A 19,867-nucleotide genomic window follows, 5' to 3' on the forward strand; every position below is an offset into this window, starting at 1 on the left:
TTGCTTGCGTGTGCAGCTTTTGCTTTACCTATGAAACTGTCTTTATCTCAACCCACGAGTTTTCTCACATTTACCCTTCCGATTCTCTCCCCCATCCTGCTGTGGGGGGAGCAAGCGAGAGGCTATGTGGTGCTTAGTTGCCAGCCGGGGTTAAACCATGACAGGTGGATATCTGGTGCTGGTGATTTCTTAAATAAGCATGATATGAAAGAGAAGAGCATATATCTTGGATCTCTACGTGTGTCAGTTCCACTAACTGTTGAATAGGGATAATGCTTACCTGTCTTCTTAGGACATCACAGATCCAGGGAGCATGTTGCCTGGTGTCATGCAAGACTGAGAACTGAGAACTGGGCTTGATTAAGCTGATGCTCAAAAGAGCTTAGTGGTTCTTGCGTTGAGTCAGTGCTGTGTGCAGGTCCAGTGATAAAGGAGCTCCCATCACTCTAGCTGAAACAATGGGAATCTAAATCCAGATTTGTTTCTGATGGCTGGGACTTACTTTCCACCGATAATTCTTTAGAATTTGTGAAAGATTTTGTAAGTAGCAGGGAAATTCTTACAAGATCTAGAGATGGAGAGAACTATGTTTTGTTTTGAATTAGAAGATCTGTTGAATGAGTTTTATAGTGTAAACTGAATCTGATGTTATATGTACCCAAGTCCTTTGAGATACTTTATCAGTAAGCATATTGTTCCACCATCAGTGGAATTGAAGAAGCTTGTTTTTCTGTAGATTTAAATCCTTTTGCCCCTTAGTCTCTCTTCCTTTCCTTCCCCCTCTGCAATAACCCCAGCTTTCTCACATATCACCATAATTCTGTTTTTTCCAGAGCTGTGTGGGTATTGATTGCCCAGCAGGTTGCTGCCAAAAATACATATAGCAGTTTGCTTTTCCCTTGGAGGACAGTCATTTGGATTTGTTTTTACTGTGCAGATACTAATCTTCATGAACGTATATTTTTTTGGAAAAGATGAGCATAAAAAATAGTAAGTGAACAATATGATCCCATAATCTTCATTTCTGTAGGAGATCAGATTAAAAATACAACACTCGAAAAGTGATGGTAACTGAACCCTTACCAGTACATAAGTCCTCTTCTTATTTGTGTTACTGAGACTGTGAATACTGAGTTTTCTTTGTAGGGTGGAGAATACTCAAAAGTTACATGGTTAAAATATACCCAGCAAACCAATCATGTCAATGTAATTTTTTATTCCCTATCTGCACTGTAATGCAGATAAATGAACATTTAATATGAATTGAGATCGCGTAAGAGGAAAGTTCCCTCTTTGCCTACAATTTTTTTTTTCATTTATCTAGCAGTCTTTTTGAAATTGCATGTTCTTCTGCAATACTGTAGAAATACATGCTACAGCTTGCTTCTGAGACTTGCGTTTTGTAGAGAAAGGCACAGGTATCTGATCTGTACCTGTTTTGGGGCTTATACTTCAGTATATAGCTACTGTTTCTGTTTGCTGGCCAGTTTGATAGTTCAGCAGAGCATGTTGGTTGTCATCATGTTACAAACTTAGCATTGCTGTCATGGTTTAACCCCAGCCAGCAACTAAGCCCCACACAGTCGCTCGCTCGCTCCCCTCCGGTGGGATGGGGGAGAGAATTGGAAGGGTGAAAGTGAGAAAACTCGTGGGCTGAGATAAAGACAGTTTCAGAGGTAAAGCAAAAGCCGTGCATGCAAGCAAAGCAAAACAAGGAATTTATTCACGCCTTCCCATTGGCAGGCAGGTGTTCAGCCATCTCCAGGAAAGCTCCATCACGTGTAACAGTTACTTGGGAAGACAAAACGCCATCACTCCAAACGTCCCCCCCTTCCTTCTTCTTCCCCCAGCTTTATATGCTGAGCATGATGTCATATGGTATGGAATAGCCCTTTGGTCAGTTGGGGTCAGCTGTCCCAGCTGTGTCCCCTCCCAGCTTCTTGTGCACCCCCAGCCTCCTCCCTGGTGGGGTGGGGTGAGGAGCAGAAAAGGCCTTGACACTGTGTGAGCACTGCTCAGCAGTAACAGAAACATCTCTGTGTTATCAGCACTGTTTCCAGCACAAATCCAAAACATAGCCCCATACTACCTACTGTGAAGAAAATTAACTCTATCCCAGCCAAAATGAGCACAATTGTGTTTGCTATATTGGTTAATGCAAAATGAGTATTTTAACGATCTCTTACTTGGTGAACTTGAAAGTATGTGCAAAGCCCACTTCTTAGGTTATATTATTAACGTATTGCTTTAAATAGTATTTATATTGAAAGAGCCTCTTAAACATCAAATTGCATTGATTGTAGGAATTTTATACTGTGTTTTTGTATAAACGATGAAGGCTGAATAAAACACCAGTATACTTCATGTATTTCACAGTTCTTTCTTGATTCTTTTATAAATGTAACTTTAAAAGATCATTACTTAATTTTAAGCACCAATCTACCTATGTACTTTTGTGCTTTCAAGTAATCATATTAGTGTACTGGCATAATAGCCTCTATATTGTATTTACCTTAGTTTTAGTTAACAAGTCACCTGTAAAATGCATTGCTGGAATTTGCACATAGATTTTTTTTGTATGTTCCTGTAGAATGAACATGGGTTTTATTGTGACGAGAATTAGAAATTGTTTCTTGAGACTCAATGGCAATAGATAGGTGTATATGTAGTGGTTTTGTTCCCTCATTCTTTTCCTATAATGCCCTTTGTGGTTACATTTTCTCTTTTTATTTTTCCCGTTAAGCTTCATTTCTGTAAAGATGGCATGCAGATGCAGTTGTACCTTCTACATTGTATAAACAGTGGCTCCTATGTAGTTAATAAAACTTGTCTTAACTAGAGGTTTCAAATACATAGATGCTTGAGGGAAGCAGGTAGCTGTGATCCTGAATGTTGAATACCCAGTATGTGTATGTGTCAAAAATTGTATTTCACAGTCTAAAAGGCTGAGGGTTTAAATGAATTCATGAAGGAGCCATGGCGACAGTAAATAATGAGGATTGGTAGAAGGCAGGTTGACAGTTACAGTGATGTCTTATGTTTTGACTGTTATTTTGGCCAGTGGTTTTTTCTTTTTCGGTGGCTGTTTCGTCTAAAGACTTTCATTTATGTTTGCAAAGTGGAGGCATCACCATCGCTCTTGGGTTTGTTCCCACCATTCCTAGAAGTGAGGAATAATATCATGTGGTTAATAAGGTTGTTTACAACTAGTTTATACCAGTAGATCTGAATATAGGGTTTCTCATTTTTTTGTCAGAGAAGGAAGGAAGGAAGCATGGGTAGCGAGAAAGAAAACGGATGTAGGAAGAAGTGAATGAGGAAGGAATGTGTTTGGTAAGGGAAAATAAGACTAACAGATGAAGAAAACAGAGCACAAGAGTATACTACAGTCTAAGAAGGAGAAGTAAAGAAAACAGGTAGGGATTCATGGCTGAGCAGAATCAACCACTGTATCAGTGGACAAAAGAAGTGGCTGAGCTTTTTCAGTTTGGGACTATCTGAGAAACGTTGCATCTGAGTTTAGGAGGATTTAGTGTTCCTAGAGCTCTATATGATTTCTGAAAACTATATTTTGACTCATTAATAATGAATGTTTTTGAATTTTTTGGTTTTTATCTGGTATGCCTTTATTTCCTGTGACTGCCAACAATGATACAGAATTATGGGCACTTAGTTTTATAACTAGAACTTTTCTGAGTCTTACATAAATTTTAAATAGATGTCCTGATTGGTATATTGCACCACTGGAGCAATTAAAAAAAAAACTTTACAGCGAATCTGAATGCAAGTTACTCACCATTTCTGTTGATTAGCGCTTAGTCCCTTCAGCACTGTTAAAAGCACGTTAATGGACCTCAGCATAAATGAGAATCATACTCAGAAATGGCAGTTTCAGTACGCACTGTTGCCGTGGATGTACTGAGTTGTATTGAGTGAGTTACAAGTTACAGATGACTCGAGACATGCACTGTGAGCTTCAGCAATGTAGTTAGATCATGATCACAAATGTGGGAGTGAACTTTGCTACGTTTGACAAGACAACAATATTTTACAATGTGTTAGTATTGTGTGTGTGTGTCTATATAAGTTTGATCTTGGCGTGATATGAATAGAAAGGTCAACACAATAGGAGAAATAAAAATGCTAATGGGAATTAAAAGTTAATTAATTCCTTTGAGATAATTCCAGGTTTAATGCAGATAAAAATTCATAGGTCTCTGAATTTATTTTCAGGGATGCACAATAATCCAGCTCTACATAACATAGGATTTGAGAAATAGTAACTGTTTGCTATCTACAACTATGATATTTGTTACTAAAAGTGTGTGTGGAAGATTTTAGAACACTGTTATGTTACATGGCTATCAAATGAGTAAATTTGATACAACCACAGCAGCGTTGGAAAGAGGACATATCCAAGTGTGTTGATAAAGGTAGCTTTAGTAGCTGATTGACTGCTCTTCATAGAAAGTGACTGTAGCCTTTCAGACTTTTTTTTTGTACAGATTGTCCTTTCTCTAAAGAGCAGCTGAGTGCATAAATTGTGTCGCTTCTAGCAGCTTCTCTCCCCAGTGGGTATAACTCAGAATTGATGGGCTAGTAAATGGTGGCAAAGCAGTTTCCCTCTTTGCCCGTTGTCCTTTTCATCTGTCCTATTCTGGTTGCGTGGCAATTCTGTCTTTTATTATCAGATATGGATTTTGCTCACGGCACCTGCAAGTATTGGCCCCTTGTGGGTTTTATAAAAAGGACAGTTCCTTGGCAGTTGTAGGCAGTTAATTAGTGATTCTAGGGGACCTTAGTCAGTTTTTTCCTTATTGCCCAAATCTAAGAAACATCTGAAACAATGATCTGTATATTTGGAATTCATTCTTGTTTCTACCCTACGTTAGAAAGAAGAAAAATGCATAAAGTATTAGAATACAGGATTAATCCACTCTGAGATACATAGCGTGTGACTTTAAATAGTTTTATTCTTCAAATCTGTTAAACATTAACTTCTAATAGTCAAACCTTTGTTTCCCAAATACAGAATCATAAAAAGTCATCTTATAAACCTATTTATTCTATACATTTTACTTTAGTTTGTATTTGAATAAAGTTAAATAACAGTTTCAGTTCAGTATGTGAAATGTATTGATTTTTTTTAAAAAGCACATTGTTACACTGATGAATCCATGCACAAATGAAGAAACATGATTTCAGATTAAATTTTTGTTTAGTGCACTGTGCATTAATTTTTTTTGTGGTTTACAATATTTTAAACTTGGTAGTTGTATGAAACAAAGTGTTATAAAACATTAGATTTATAAACCACTAAATTTTGAAATGAGCCCTGTGAGCATATGCGTAAGTTCAGGGAAGGATTTTCTCTTTTTTTCCAACTGTATTCCTCTGGAAAAAACTTCCATTGAAAGCAGCACTGCAGTGTAAACCTATCTATTTGTTCTTCCCAAGAGCCGGGGATGGATGCCTTTCAAGGCAGTCAAAAGTAGTTATACAAGAAAGATGCGTGGTTCCTGTGTCCAGGTGCTGAGGGCCCTGGCTCTGCAGCGTGCTGAGGAAGTATGGGCTTTTTGGCAAGGCTGGTTTTTGTGTCAAGCAAATAAATCAATTTCTTTCTCCTTGAAATAGTAAAAAGGGTAGGAAATGGAATTTATTTTCTACTGTAAACTGTTATTAAAGAAGGTGTCCTTTTCAGTCGGGCTGCTTTCTCTTATTTACTGGAGGCCAAAGGTTGATAATGCTGCTATCATTTTTCTTGTCTCCCTGTTACTTTTGACTGTGATACTTTCTGTAACGCTTCTTTGAAGTTGCTGCTCTTTTGACTGCCTTACTGCTGCTCTGGCATGCGTGAATGTCTCCTTATGGAAACTTGGCTGGAGAAAAAAGTGAAAATAATGGCTTTAAAATGGCATGGGGAAAAGTCAAGGGAAAAGATGCAAATATTAGTGAAATAATTAGAGTCTGTATTCTGCTTTAGGCGTTGTCCATCTCTATTTGTGCAGTTGGTTGGAAAAAAAGACAAACCAATGCACCATTGAGATAGTTTATCTTTTGTCAATGTTCATGGGTAGTGAGCTGGTACAAGGTGTTGTATTACACAGAAATAGCCTGTCATGCCCCAGTCGACTCCTTGGTTAATTTACATTGAGTAGTAGGAACATCAGCAAATTATGGGAAATAAAACCAAAGGATACTTGGTCATCTTGAGCTTTTGGTGCAGGAAAAGGATTAGCAGCGACTGTATCTTGTTTATATTTGTTACATTTGATCTCTTGCTGCTGTTTTTAGTATTTCTTATTGTATGGATTTATGGCAAATTTTAATGGAATTTTCTAATCCTGAACTGTTTCTTAGACAAGGTATTTTTGAAAAATTCTGTTGTTATTTGCTGAGTCTCCTTTAATAAGTTAGAGTTTTAAAAACAATTATTTCCTTTTTTTTCTGGTTGCATTGCATGGCTGCTAGTTTAATTTATTAATAGAACAATTCATGTTGAAATGTTTAATTTGGGGCCTAATCCGAAGTCCTTGCCATTGCAGGCATTTTCATATGTGTGACAGATATTGCTACTGCTGTGTCACAAACATTTTATAATGCCTGCCCTTTCTTTTATTTGGCACACCCTAGGTAGAAAGAGCCCCGTACTTTGTACAGAATGAATAGCTGTTTGAGAGTTAATGTAGTGTTCAGGAAAGATAACGGCAATGGAGAATGAAGCTTGCTTTCATTCAGTTAGTATGGACATACGCTGTCCATATAGACTCCTGGTGCTGTTGTGACAGCATATCCTGAGACAGGTCTGGAGGACTGCCTTTGTGGGAGGAGCATTCCTGCGTAGTATTTAGTCTTTCTACTTACATTAATTCTTAAAAAATAATACAAACACATGTTTATGTGAAACTCGACTGAGAGTTGCTGCTTCATTTGAGAGAGGCCAAGAAGCAACCATTATGAAGTGACAAATCGTTGGGCACATGGTAAATTACCATTATTCCAAGCATTTCATCACTTGAGTGAAGAAACCCCACCTTTTCCACTTGTGAAGATTTAGCTTCCAGGTTAATTGATCAGATAAAATAATTCATGTTGTCTAACTGATGTGTGTCCTGAAACTTGCTACCTGTTTCCCTCTTGATTAAGTACACTGTTTACCTATTAATGTAACCCCCTGCTATAGTATTTCCTGTAGTTTTTATGCTTGCAAAGTTGGGACCTGAATACGTCCCCTGTCTGTAGTCTCTCTGAATCTGCCATCTGATAGTTCCAGAGTGCAGACAAGCTAGGAAGTTAAGATACCAGCATTGAAATCTGGGTTTGCATTTAAGATAATGCCCAGTTCAACTAATCTAGCAATAATAAAGTGCCTTAAAATGGCTGCAAATGTATTCCTGCCTACTCAAAGACATCTTCTCACTGGTAGCACATTATAGAGGATCTGTAGTGTAGTTAAGAGTTGGATCCTTGCCAGTAGATGGAAGCATTTTTTAGCATCTCTTCATGCTTTGAGCTTTTTCCGCATTTTTTAAACGTAGTATCAAAATTGCTTCTTTTTCAGTCTCTTTCCATTTATTATAAGCTCTTCCAATTTGTGCTAGGTCGGATTACTTCCATTTGATGTTGTAAACATTTTTTACATTCTTTTTTATGGAAGATATTTCTAATTTTATATTTTTAGAGCTCTTTTCTTCTATTCTTCACTCTCTCTTTATTCTGGGCACGTCTCTGCTTGTCAAATTTCTCTTCAATTTCTGTTTTGCTTTTGCAGTAATTGGCAGTCGCCCTCTTGGAGCTCCTGAGGGAAATCATACATGTAGGGTATAACCAAAGCAGCACCTGAGTGATACCACTGTAGGGCAGGAGACAGAAGAGTTCAGCCAACCATCAGTGGAAGAGATAAGAAACTGTGAAATGCTCAAAGTAAGCAAACTGGAACAGCAGAGACAGTGGGCCTCCTTCATTTGTAATGATCTTAGGTCTCAGTAGGCACATAATTTTTAGGTGGAAATGTATGTATTTTTTTCCAAGTATGATGGAACCCTTTTTTAGCAGTGTGTATGATTTGTGAAAAACCTAATAATCACTGGGTTATACATTGTTGTGAATATTCTTGACTCTCCTTTGTAGTTACTCTTTTTGTCCTTGATTTATATTTTAATATAGTTCTCTTACATTAACTTCTTACTGGAAAAAGAATTTGGCTCCGTTGTCAACTTGTTAATTTTTCAGGAAATCCAAACCTTATAATTTACTTATTTTTAATTGCTTTTTGTTTAAATATATTACATTCCTATCTATCTGTAAGCACGCTTTGATTTTGCATTGATCTTTGCAAGGGGAAATGGCTACCAAGAGTAAACGTTGAATTGCAAACAAAAAGCTCTGGGACCTCCAGGTAATATCTCTTCAAAGCTTTCTTTGGGGACTGGTAGCGATTGATTGGATCGGTGTTCTTCTGTGTTGAATGGTTACGGACAAAAATTTATTACCTGGGAAGGATGGAACAAGGAAAGTGGATCAGAATAAAAACAATGAATAATAAAGCTGTACTGTTGCCCTGAATATCGCTTGCCTAGAAGGCTTGTTGGATTAGAGCACTGGTAACAACACAGCTAGTTTCAGCTGTAGGTTGCTAGGTCTGATCCATTTCTGATTGGTAAAGATTGAACTTTGTGGTTAATGTATCACCGACTGGTTCATGTGAAATGTGTTTGATGTTCATGATGCAGTTGACAGGCCTTGTCATAAATCACAAACGGAATTGTCATTAATTGATCCATCTTTTCAAAGAGGTCATGAAAACGGAATCATTTTCCTCCACCTACAGGCCAGGAGAGGATGTGGTTGTGGTACAGATAACCTTGCCCCGCTGCCACATGTACTTCACATCCCTTTGAAAAAGCTTATCATTCTGAAGCCTTTCAGTGGAATTGAATTTCCCTCACCTCCATTTTTGCATGCATACAAAACCTATCTGAAGAACTTTGTAATGCAATAATTTCTACTATTTCCCAAATATCCAAAATTCATCTTAGCTTATAGAGGTAGAAATATACATGGCATCAGCAATTTTACTTGCATACAGGAACAGTTCTGTTGGCATACAAAGCTGTAGGATTTTATCCTGAGTTTGGAAACAGTGCTACTAAGAGTGCTACTATTCAGTTCATTAGTTTCCTGGAATTATTACTGTAGCTTATTTGTGAAAAGAATAATAAACAACCCTGGGAAAATTGTAGTATTACACTGAATATCACTTTTATGCATGGAGAACTGATTTTTTTTTTTTAGCTCTGTTCATTTTGCTGGAGTTTTAAGAATTTTTTTCTAACATATGCTGCTGCTTCATCGGAGCACTAAGAAATATTTCAACTACCTAACAGGTCAAAACCAGCACCAGCAAACCTTAAAACATTAATTTAACTTATCTCACTCCTTGTTCTTGTTGCACTGTTTGTCATAAACTAGTCTCTTTTCTTTGCTCATGTCTGTGTTGGATTTTTGAGCTATGCTGACTGTTAGGATGCAGCCTGTGAAAATAAGCACCTGACCTATAGAAATGCTGTAGTTAGAACAAGACAGTTTCTTCTGAAGATTCCTTTTTTTGCTTGGGTCCTCCCTGCTATTGAAGGTTGATGCCATTGTGGTTTTTTGAGAGAAGAAGCCTCTAGGAAATGAAGGGAGCCTAAGATTGTAGAGGGAATAATTTGAAGACAAAACCAGTTGTTTAGGTGTAACAAAATCAATGGGAAGCTGATGAATACAGTTTACAGAATTCAGAGGGCCGTGAATTTTTGTTGAGTATCAAAGCTACTAGCTCTTTATTTTTGGAAGGCCTATTGTAGTGTAATATAATTAACTTCAGAGGCTAGTTTTATAAATTGTTACAGTCAAGGTCATCAGGAATACAAGGACAGTTGGAGTTGCTGCCTCACTCTGTGGGTTTACAGTTAAATGAAGAATAATACTAGGTAGATAGCAATGTGTTTTTTATTAGCAGCTTTTTTCACCAGAATATTGGAGTGCAATAGTAGCATAGTGCATAGATCCCTGAATTTAAAGCTGCAAATGTAATCCAAATCATTTGAAGGCTTGCAGCGTTTGCCAAATGTGCCTGTGCTAGCTACAGTCATGCGTTGAAAAAACATGGTTTGTGGCAGAATTACCAATCATAAAATACATGTTTATGTTTTCTTTCTAGGATCAAGTAGAACACACTGATTCAGCAGAACTGGCTGGTTGTGCTGCAGTCATCATGAGTAGGCACAGGGTCATTCGTTTCTTAACATATGTATAAGAGAAAAAGGTAAGCGGCAAGTTCTGCTTTAGAATATAATGATTCAGAGGTATGTACTTAAAATGCATGTATTTTTATGTATGTTTATGGATATATATTTATATACATACACATCTATATATGGATATATATCTTCTATATAAGATGGTGGAGTATTTTTAGCATTTTGTTGTTTTGGCTTTTATTGAGAGTAATTGCCTTGTTTTAGAGCAAAGATGTGTCTTATTTTGTTTGGGGGAGGGGGGAAGTGGGCAAAGTCTTTCTTCCTCAGTCTGTGCTGTAGGCAGGTCTCATCAGTTAAAAATACAGCTATTGCTGAACTCTCTGAACAAGCTGTTCATTACAGCAAACGTACTTGACTTCTTCCTCCCAGGGGCAAATAATACAAAGATCACTAAGGGAAGGTGGAACAATATGTGGACTTGACTGTTGTTTCTTGGGGTTGAAGGAAGTCTTCAGGAGCACTAGATCTAATAAATTAATTTGTCCAGTTGATATATAATTCCATGTTGTCATGCTATGGGAAAATTATGTTTTCTGGACGTCTGATTTTTATCAGGATGAATGAGCAATGTTTGGTTTCAGTTTGATCATGCCCCTTGTAACTTTCATCTTAGGAGTCTTTCATATATATTTTTGGTGAGGACTATAATAAACTACTTGAGTATTTTGTTTAGTAAGAGTTTACTGAAATGTGTATGCTCACAGTTTCATATTGAAAGAGTAGTCTACACAGGACAGCATGATAGAAAGTCCTGAGATCTTATTCTGGTTCTTTACATACTCTCTGATTTTTAGGCCTTTGCTATGAGGCTAATAGTTGTATGTTGGTATTATTTCCTTTTGGTGCATTTTTTATTATAGAGTTTTAATGGGATTGTGTGCTGGTCATCCACTGTTAGAGACAAGAAAATTTGAAAGACTTAAGGCTGTCGTTTCCGGTGGTGAAAAAATCATGAGGGTCATTTAGGATGTGCAGTGCAGAAGATCATGGGTTACATAATTTCCTATCATAGAGACCAAAACAAATATGAGTCTTGCTGCTTTGAAGGTATAACACAAGGCCTATCTCTTTGTACAGTTCATTTCCCAGGAAGAAGCTGGCATGTTGGATATCCGAGCTGTCTTGAGAGGCGGTCTCCAAGGTTAAGCCTGTTCAGAATACTATCTAATTTTAAGGAAGGTTTTTCTGTCCTTTACTTCTGTCTCCTTCCCTCCCCACTAATCAATTAAAGTTTGTCTCATGTCTAAATGCTATGATGACTAGGATAGTAATTCTGGATACATATGACACAGATATAATGGTACATGCACCTTTATATTTAGACATTAGGGGAGAGTAGAGCATGTAAGCTTGATAAAATGTAAGTTCTTAAGTTTTAGAGATGAGATGGAGATGATGATAAGTCCTTGCTGTTGTATGAAGAAATTGATAAGTAAAACACAGTTTCTGAATTACGTATGATGTGTGATCCAACAGGAGCTTGAAAATAATCTGATTGATAGGCTGCATGTTTTTATTAGCTTTTTGTCTGAAAGACAGGAGATGACTCTGCAATGGGTAACAAGTGATCTTGGGTTCTGGACTTACTGTACCAGTGGATGGTAGCCATTGTATTCTTTTTTTTTTTTGGATACAGAATTTAAAAAGAAAAAAAATTGCTATTTAATGTTTTTATTTTGCCTATAATTAGTCTTTTCTGCCAAATCTTTGCATGGAGGACTGTATTTTTGAAAAACCATCTTATGCTTTTCACTGGATTGGTGATTTATGTCTCCTTTTCCTTGCACTGGCATGATATCCTCTTCTTCATACTGTACATCCCAATATACACTAATTTAGGAGGTATCTCCGTTTTGGCAGCATACAGCTAAAATTGCCATTGAAATTTCTTCCTGATTTGCTCATGTTTTTATTCTCACTTTTCCAGAGTTTAAGTTGTGTGTTTGCTCCTCAGATTCTCTCCATGCCATGGCTTGGAATAGTCGAGCAATAATAAAGAGTTTCACAACTATCAAGGATCCTTTAAAAATGTTATTTCAACTTTTTTACTAGGAGGAAGTTTGGGACTAGGATAATTCTAAAACTGTTCCAAACTTTTATAGCGGTACCTGTGAGTTACAATCAAAGTTTCCAAAGACCTGTAAAGGAATATGTTTCTTTTTATTTATGTTGGATAATTCACAAAAATATTCAAAATAAAATTAAATTCTAAACCATGTGGAAAACAGCTACCCGATTATTATAGCATGCCGTGTTAGAGCATTTTGTGTTTTCTGTTTTGATCTTGAGTTACTGGCTGTGCAGAATTGAAGTATTAGATCCTAAACTGGCAGAAATATGAGTTGCTGACAACCTATTGGTCAAGAAATATTGTGGGTATCTGTTAGGAACATGAGTACTCGTCCTCCTTTTCTCTCAGGAAGAGGGCAGTAAGGACTTTTGTGGGTTTGGAAGTGTGTTTTGCCCTTGGACAGAAACTTCTGGAAAAGCTTGCGGTGTTGTTGTGTTCTTTTATATTATAATAATAATTTTAGATGTCAGACCTGAAGATTTGCAGCTGACTTTTTCTGAGAAATGCCTACTTGCATAGACAATGAGATCTCATTTAGAGAGGCTGTCAGCTTAGTGACTGTGAGTTTAAAAATAAAAGACTCTCCATATATCCTGGTACGTCAGTAAGTGAAATAACAATAATGATATAAAAGGTCTTTTCTCTCTTCAGTTTGGACTATGAGCATCCATCAGTCTGGATTTTGGCTCATTGCATGTTTGTGCACCAGTATTTGAGCTTCAGAATTCATATGGTTACATATATTTGTTTACACATAGTTCTCTCTCCTTAGAATTTTTAAAAATATAGAAAAAAATCCCTCTGTCATATTGGACCAAATTTAAACTCACAAATCTTAGTTATTTAATATTAGATAATACAGATGTTAATAAAATAATAATTTCACAGAGATGCTATGAAGTATTAACCACATTGGGATTGTAAGGGAGTGGGAACAAAATTCTAAGTCTTCTTTATATGCCCTTGTTATTGTTAAACATGTGGTCTCCTAAGTCTGAATATTTGTGTTTTTCTAATGTTATAAAGTCACACTTAATATAAAATTTAAAAGCCAAACCCTGACTGAAGTCAATAAAAATTATTATATTTATTATGAACTTCTAACACTCCTTTCTTTGGTTAGGCATATCTTGTTCCGGATTTGTATGACAATGAAAAAGCAGCTAATATAGGACTAAATTTAGGAAATGTTAGGGGCAAATGGGGCTTATATTCTACTTAGTCCAATAAGCATACATTTGAGTTAGTTCTGAAGTAATTTTATTGGGCTTTCAGTCAGGTTTTGAAGTTGTAAGAATGGTCAGGTCTGAATTTTTCTAAACATTTGAAAGTTACACAGAAGCAAAATGCAGTCATCCAAAGAGTTACTTAAAAACATGTTTTCAGCAATTATATAATCAGCATAGCATTCCTTCCCCATCAACTTGCTTGTCAGTAATCATTATCTTCTCTAAAATAAGCAAAACAAAAAAAATCAATGCTTGTAGCCTATTTCTTTGGGGCCACCCATATTGCAGAGTTCGTGTTTATGTCCTAGCGAATGCCTTGACTGAATGCCCTTTTTCACTATGAAAGTGCATGGAAATCTGAGTGCGATGGCTTCAGACAGCATCACAGTTTCACTCTTGAACACAAAGATTTTGTAGTACACTGACAAATACTCTTTGCATCATTGACCTTAGTAGTAGGACTTTGCCTAGGAATAATTATTCACATCTTCATCAATTGTTTGCTAGATTGGAATGTTATCATTATAATGTAAATTAAATACATTATAAATGGCTGTGAAATTATATGGTATTTTGTACAAAACAGTCTTACTATAGTGAGTTAATTTTGGTTGATGTTTAGAACTCTGAATGGAAAAAAAAAATTCCATTGGGACAGATTCTAATTAACTTTTCAATATTTGATATTTACTGAGCTGGTAAAGATGCTTCCTAATTAAGAAGTTGAAATAAGGTGGAGAGAAAGGTGCAAGAGAACCTCCAAACTCTCGGCATTTGGATGTAGTTTGAGTGAATTTAGTATTTGTCTAAGGAGAAGCATCTGCTTTTTAAAATTATTTTAATTTAATTGAAATGTGTGTAGTAAATGTAATTGTTTCTGTTAAAATGGTATGAAAGATTTTTAATACAATGACTTGGTGGGCAGATTGGATAACTCAGGACGACCTTGCAGTACGTATCTAAGGGATCAAAGAGTACACTCTGTCACAGTTAGAGGTCAGAACCTGGCTTTTGATAGAGAATGTAAAGTCTTGAGCTTTTTTAGACTTCTGAAATGCAACCTTTGATCAAGGTGGTGACAAGTCTCGTTTATCTCTGAATTTCTTCACAAAACGGTCTTTTTTTGGGTGATGTTTATTGCAATTTCTAAGTTGCCATTACACTAATTTTCTTTAAAATTTGCTTTTGTACATATCTTTAAAACTTGATTTAATCTGATTATATTAAATAGCAATGTATTTATGTTGTAACATGTAACATCATCTTTTAAAAACACCATGTGTCAAATTTGAGGTCAACCTTAAAAACTTGAACTCTGCATTTTGTGATATTTTAATGCATGATCTTTTTGTACTAATAACCTAATTGTAGCTGTTGCCTACAATAAATACAAAATTGTATTTAATGTTGTAGTAATTGAAATAAGACTGGTTGATGTTTTCCTCAAATCCAGATACTATGGGGGTAATGTTAAAGTATAGTTTTAAATTGGAAACTTCCTCTGACGTGTTTCTTGTGTCTGTTCTATCTCTAGTGTAAAAGAGCAGGTTTTTAATTGAGCTGGAGTCTAGCTGCCAGGTCTAACGCTGTTTCTTGCTGCAAAACAAGGTTCTCACCCTCTCCTCCTCCATTTCCTTATTTCACAACATTGAAAGCCAACTCTGAAGAGAATAAGGCTGTTTTGGATGATGTTCAGAGAACAGATCAAATCAAGGTCTCTATGGTATATAGGTTATGGCACACATTTCTCAGTGAAAATGTCTTCGCTGGTAGTGAATGTTTTTAAAAAAAGAATTGGGGTGTCTTGTTGCTACAAGCCTTTGGTAGCAAGAAGACCATATTCCTACTGTTAGGGCAAAAATGTTATTTATTATGTGAAGTTGTAGAAAGTTATTTAATGATTTAGGGTTGGAGTTTTTTTTTTTCATTTCTCCCTTGTCATCTTCCTTTCCAGCCTGAGAGTATTATCTTTTGATGAGACTATTTACTTCTGTGCATTTTGCTAGATTTCCAGTGCCTGCCTTTCAGGGAAATGAGGATTATTAAAGCAGGCATTTTAAGAGCTAGCACAATTCAAGTAACACCCATTAAGGCCTTTAACAACTTTTACAAGTATGAGTCTTTGAAGCATCTCTGGGAAATGAGGAGTGACACAGAATACTGCTAGCCTAGTATACATTAAAAAATCAGAAGCACAGAGCGTTTAAACTACTTGTTCAAGCCACATGAGCTAATTGGTGGTAGCACGGAACTGAAAGCTGGATCTTTAGATTGTTAGTTGGCCTTTTGGTTCTCTAGACTGTTATTTTCTGACTGGTGTTGGAGCAGTTTTGCTCTTACCATTATGGTGATCCTAATGGTTAAGCACATTAATGTGGGACACTGGAGGTAATAAAATCCAAAGCAAGTTTGGGGAGGTTGTTAATCTCAATTAAGCAAGTTTAAGCACACAAATAATTTTTATTGCTGGACAATACTTTTAATTTATACATGTAACGTATGTAAAATTTGATTTACAGAGGACTTCTTTTCCCCTTAAATCAGGGCAATATGTAGTGTAATACTGCTGACTGAAAGTTAAATATCTCATTGTAATTTGTTCTCTGACAGGTTCAGACAAGAATCTGGTGGTCTTTCCCTGACAAATGGAGAACTATTTCCAAGCAGAGGCATATAACCTCGATAAGGTTTTAGATGAATTTGAGCAAAACGAAGGTGAGTCATTTTGAACAAGATCGTAGATGCACATTAGATGTATTCTACAGAGAACACCATTGAAGAAGGAGAGATGTGTGATATCCTTTTTGGTTTTGAGTTGCAAATTAATCTCAGAACTTGCAAAAAACATCTGTTAATTTTGCATGGTGTGTCTTCAGTATTTGTTAGTAGTATTCTCTTCTGTTTCCATTCATCTTTTTTACCTTTTAAAAATTTGTCACTCTTTTAATAGAAAATCTTCCATACACTTTTTAAAGAAAGGTTTTGTGAAGCTTAATCTCATTGGCAACATTTTAATCATTTATTTTAAACAAATCAGGCAAAACTTATTTTAAGCTTCTTTTGCAGTTTTGGGAGACTCAAGCATAGAAATGTTTTATTAGGTCACATAAATCATATAATGAAAGTTATAATATTTGAAGTATTAAATATTTTGCTTAATCTAATTGCTACTTCTGTGCTGTCAAGGAAGTTGAACATTTTGTGGGAGTGGGAGTCTTTCTAGGCATTTCTATCTGTCTAAAGTATATTAATCAATAGTTTAAAGTTGCTTGTGCAAATTCAATCTGATACTAATTGGTGTAGCTCTAACTTCTTGAGTTCCAGAAATATTATGCAGTTACACTACTAATGGTTGATCAAGGATGTTAGTTATGGCAGATGTGTTTTACTGTTGTGCCCATATTTGATCATCTCTACATTTATATTTGGGGCATTCTAATACAACAGAGTTAATAGAACCTGTAGCGTTAACAGGACAGTAAGTTCTCGTATTTAAACACTTTTTCAGATGCCGCTGTTTCACCTACACTATTGGGTGCAAAGTGGAATCAGATTCTAGATCCGCCTGCTCGTCGTCTGTCATTTAACCCGACCGTGGCCAATGTGAATGAAACTACAACTCCTAATGAATGTCAACAGAGATTAAAGTCTTTCTCCTTGTCTCATTCAGTGACTACACCAACAGGAGGAGAGGATCACTGTGCTAATGGAAAGGATTTTAGCATAAGCCCAGAGACCCCAGTCATGTGGATTGATGATCAGGCAGCAGCAGACGATCAATTGATTAAAAGAAATAGTAATCGGGATGATCAGTGTAACACTGTGGACACAGGAGAAAAGAAATGTGGAAATATAGCTTGCTTGCCAGAGGAGAAGAATGTACTAGTGGTGGCAGTCATGCATAACTGTGACAGAAGAACACTACAAAGTGGCGATTTGCTGGATTGTAAAAATTACAACAGTCAGTCCCTAATGGACACTATTAGCTTTACACTGGATAATGAAAACCGACAGAGTGATCAGTTTAGTCTTACTGTAAATGGATCCACGGAAAAAGATATAGATACAGAAAAGCAAGTAAATCGGCTGTGCACTGAAGATGACTCTGTAAGTCATTTGATTAATGCTTCATCTGAAAGCCTGACTGTTGCATGCCCCTCCTCTCGATTAAAGGATGATTTTAATATGAGTAAAGATTCACTGTTTTCAGAAGCTACAACTGCAGGGATTAATGCAGTGACTCTCTTACAGAGACCAGTTGATGGTACCGTTAAAATGCAAGAAAATTGTGTATCAGTTGAAAATTTTCCTAGTAAAGCCATTCCTCAGAGAACGGATCTAGAAGCTAAAACCTCTTCTTCTGGTTCAAGTAATGGAAGCTTAATGATGGAACAGGAAACAACCCAACAGTTACAGTCTAGGCTATCTGGGCTCACTGAAACTTGTCAACCTAACATGGCTGGAAGTGGCAATTACAAGGAACATGTTGCAGAACATTTTGCCCCTGAGGATGTTAGTGCCACCAAAAGCGAAGTCCTTGAATGTGATAAAAATCTTGGCAAAACAGAATTGCTCAGCATGGCAGAGTGTTACCCTGAATCTCAGGAGATGACTAATTGGGAACTGACTAAGCTGAATGAAATTAATAATAAGCAAACTCTGGGAGAGAATGAAAGACTTCTGCAGACAAAACAGCCTGATGAGGCATGTAGTAACAGTAAAGAAGGTGGAAATGGGATGATGGAGGCAGGCATAGACTTAAAAGGAACTGGTATAGATGAGCTTGAACGGTCCAGTCTCTCTGATGTGATGGCTACATCAGCAGCAAGCTCTCTGTCTAATGGTTGTGATTCCTATGGAATGCAGAACCCAGTTGTTGCTCATGTTCCAAAGACTTTACCCTCCAAGGAAGACTCGGTAACAGAGGAAAAGGAGATAGAGGAGAGCAAGTCAGAATGTTATGCTAATGTTTATGAACAGAGAGGAAATGAGACCACAGAAGGGAGCGGTCTTATTTTAAACAGCACTGGTGACCACATAAAGAAAAATTATTTACATAATCTTTGTAGTCAGGTTTCATCCATGCAAGGGCAAACTTCACCAAAACCGGTGACTAATCTGCAATCTATCAGTGTTCCTTTTGGTGGTGCAAGACCTAAACAACCTACAAATCTTAAACTGCAGATTCCGAAGCCATTATCGGACCACTTACAAAATGATCTTGTTCCCCCAAATTGTGGAGGTAATAGTAAAAACAAAAATGTCTTTGGTAAAACACAATTAGGGGATACAGCAGACGCGTTTCCTGGTGAAACATCTTTAAATGCCTCTGTTACTGATACTAATGGGGAACATTTGGAAGAGTATGAATCTGGAGTCTCTAGTAGTCCGTGCCTTGCAGTAGCCCCAGATAGTCCAGATAATGATCTCAGAGCTGGTCAGTTTGGAGCTCCAGCCAGAAAGCCTTTTACGACTTTGGGTGAGGTGGCTCCAGTTTGGGTTCCAGATTCTCAAGCACCAAACTGTATGAAATGCGAGGCCAGATTTACATTCACCAAAAGAAGGCATCATTGCAGAGCTTGCGGGAAGGTAAGTTCATATTTTGTGAGTAAGCTCAAAGCACTTTTTTTTCCCTGATACTGCATAAAATCAAATCAGAGGACTTGCTAACCCACTGGCTATAGTTACCTGTGACGTCTCTTTCTATAAAGCTGTGTTTGATTTTGTGAAGGAAAAAAAGGACTTTCTAAGCTCTAACCTATTTAAGGTTCTAATAGAGAATAACTAATTGTCATTTATAACTGAAAGAATTATTAGCTTGTATGAGCAGTGTATTTGTTGATTGCAACAGTCAACATCATTGGATTCATGTAGAACTGCTATAAAATGGCTGAGCACAGGAAACTAGTTTGCAGAAATCACTGCATGAATAATCCCATTAAAGATACTGAAACATATTGATGGGAATTGGAAGTGTGCTGTTGAATTGCTGGCGTTCCTGCTTGTTTAGGTGGCTGATCAACTCTTTTCTTTTAAGACTTCTTTACTAACTTTTCTCATATTGCTTACATTATTTTAAAGAATATACATTTGCTCCTGGAAAAAAGTGTAGTAAATTTTCTGTAACCTGATGTATGTGCACATGGTGAGAAATTTTGTAATGAAGACAGCTAAAACATAATTTCTGTATAATTTTGTGTTGTGTAAGATATTTTATTGTTGCCCCCCCTTTTTTTTTTTTTTTAAGTTTTATATATGTGCCA

At 36.6% G+C, this 19,867-nt stretch overlaps 1 protein-coding gene across 4 annotated transcripts in view; it reads left to right on the plus strand.

The window, feature by feature from the left end:
- Positions 1–19,867, plus strand: part of ZFYVE9 (zinc finger FYVE-type containing 9) — a 63,827-nt gene that overhangs the window by 7,410 nt on the left and 36,550 nt on the right. Inside the window, exons 2-5 of one of the 4 annotated variants that reach the window (XM_075508768.1) lie at positions 7,772–7,923; positions 10,205–10,309; positions 16,215–16,319; positions 17,113–19,193. In XM_075508768.1, the coding sequence (XP_075364883.1) occupies positions 16,250–16,319; positions 17,113–19,193 (2,151 nt within the window). In that variant the 5' untranslated portion in view covers positions 7,772–7,923; positions 10,205–10,309; positions 16,215–16,249. The remainder of the gene's footprint in view (positions 1–7,771; positions 7,924–10,204; positions 10,310–16,214; positions 16,320–17,112; positions 19,194–19,867) is intronic. The other 3 variants (XM_075508767.1, XM_075508769.1, XM_075508770.1) reach the window with 3 other exon arrangements.

This window comes from Mycteria americana, chromosome 7 (assembly GCF_035582795.1).
Source record: "Mycteria americana isolate JAX WOST 10 ecotype Jacksonville Zoo and Gardens chromosome 7, USCA_MyAme_1.0, whole genome shotgun sequence".
NCBI lineage: Eukaryota > Metazoa > Chordata > Aves > Ciconiiformes > Ciconiidae > Mycteria > Mycteria americana.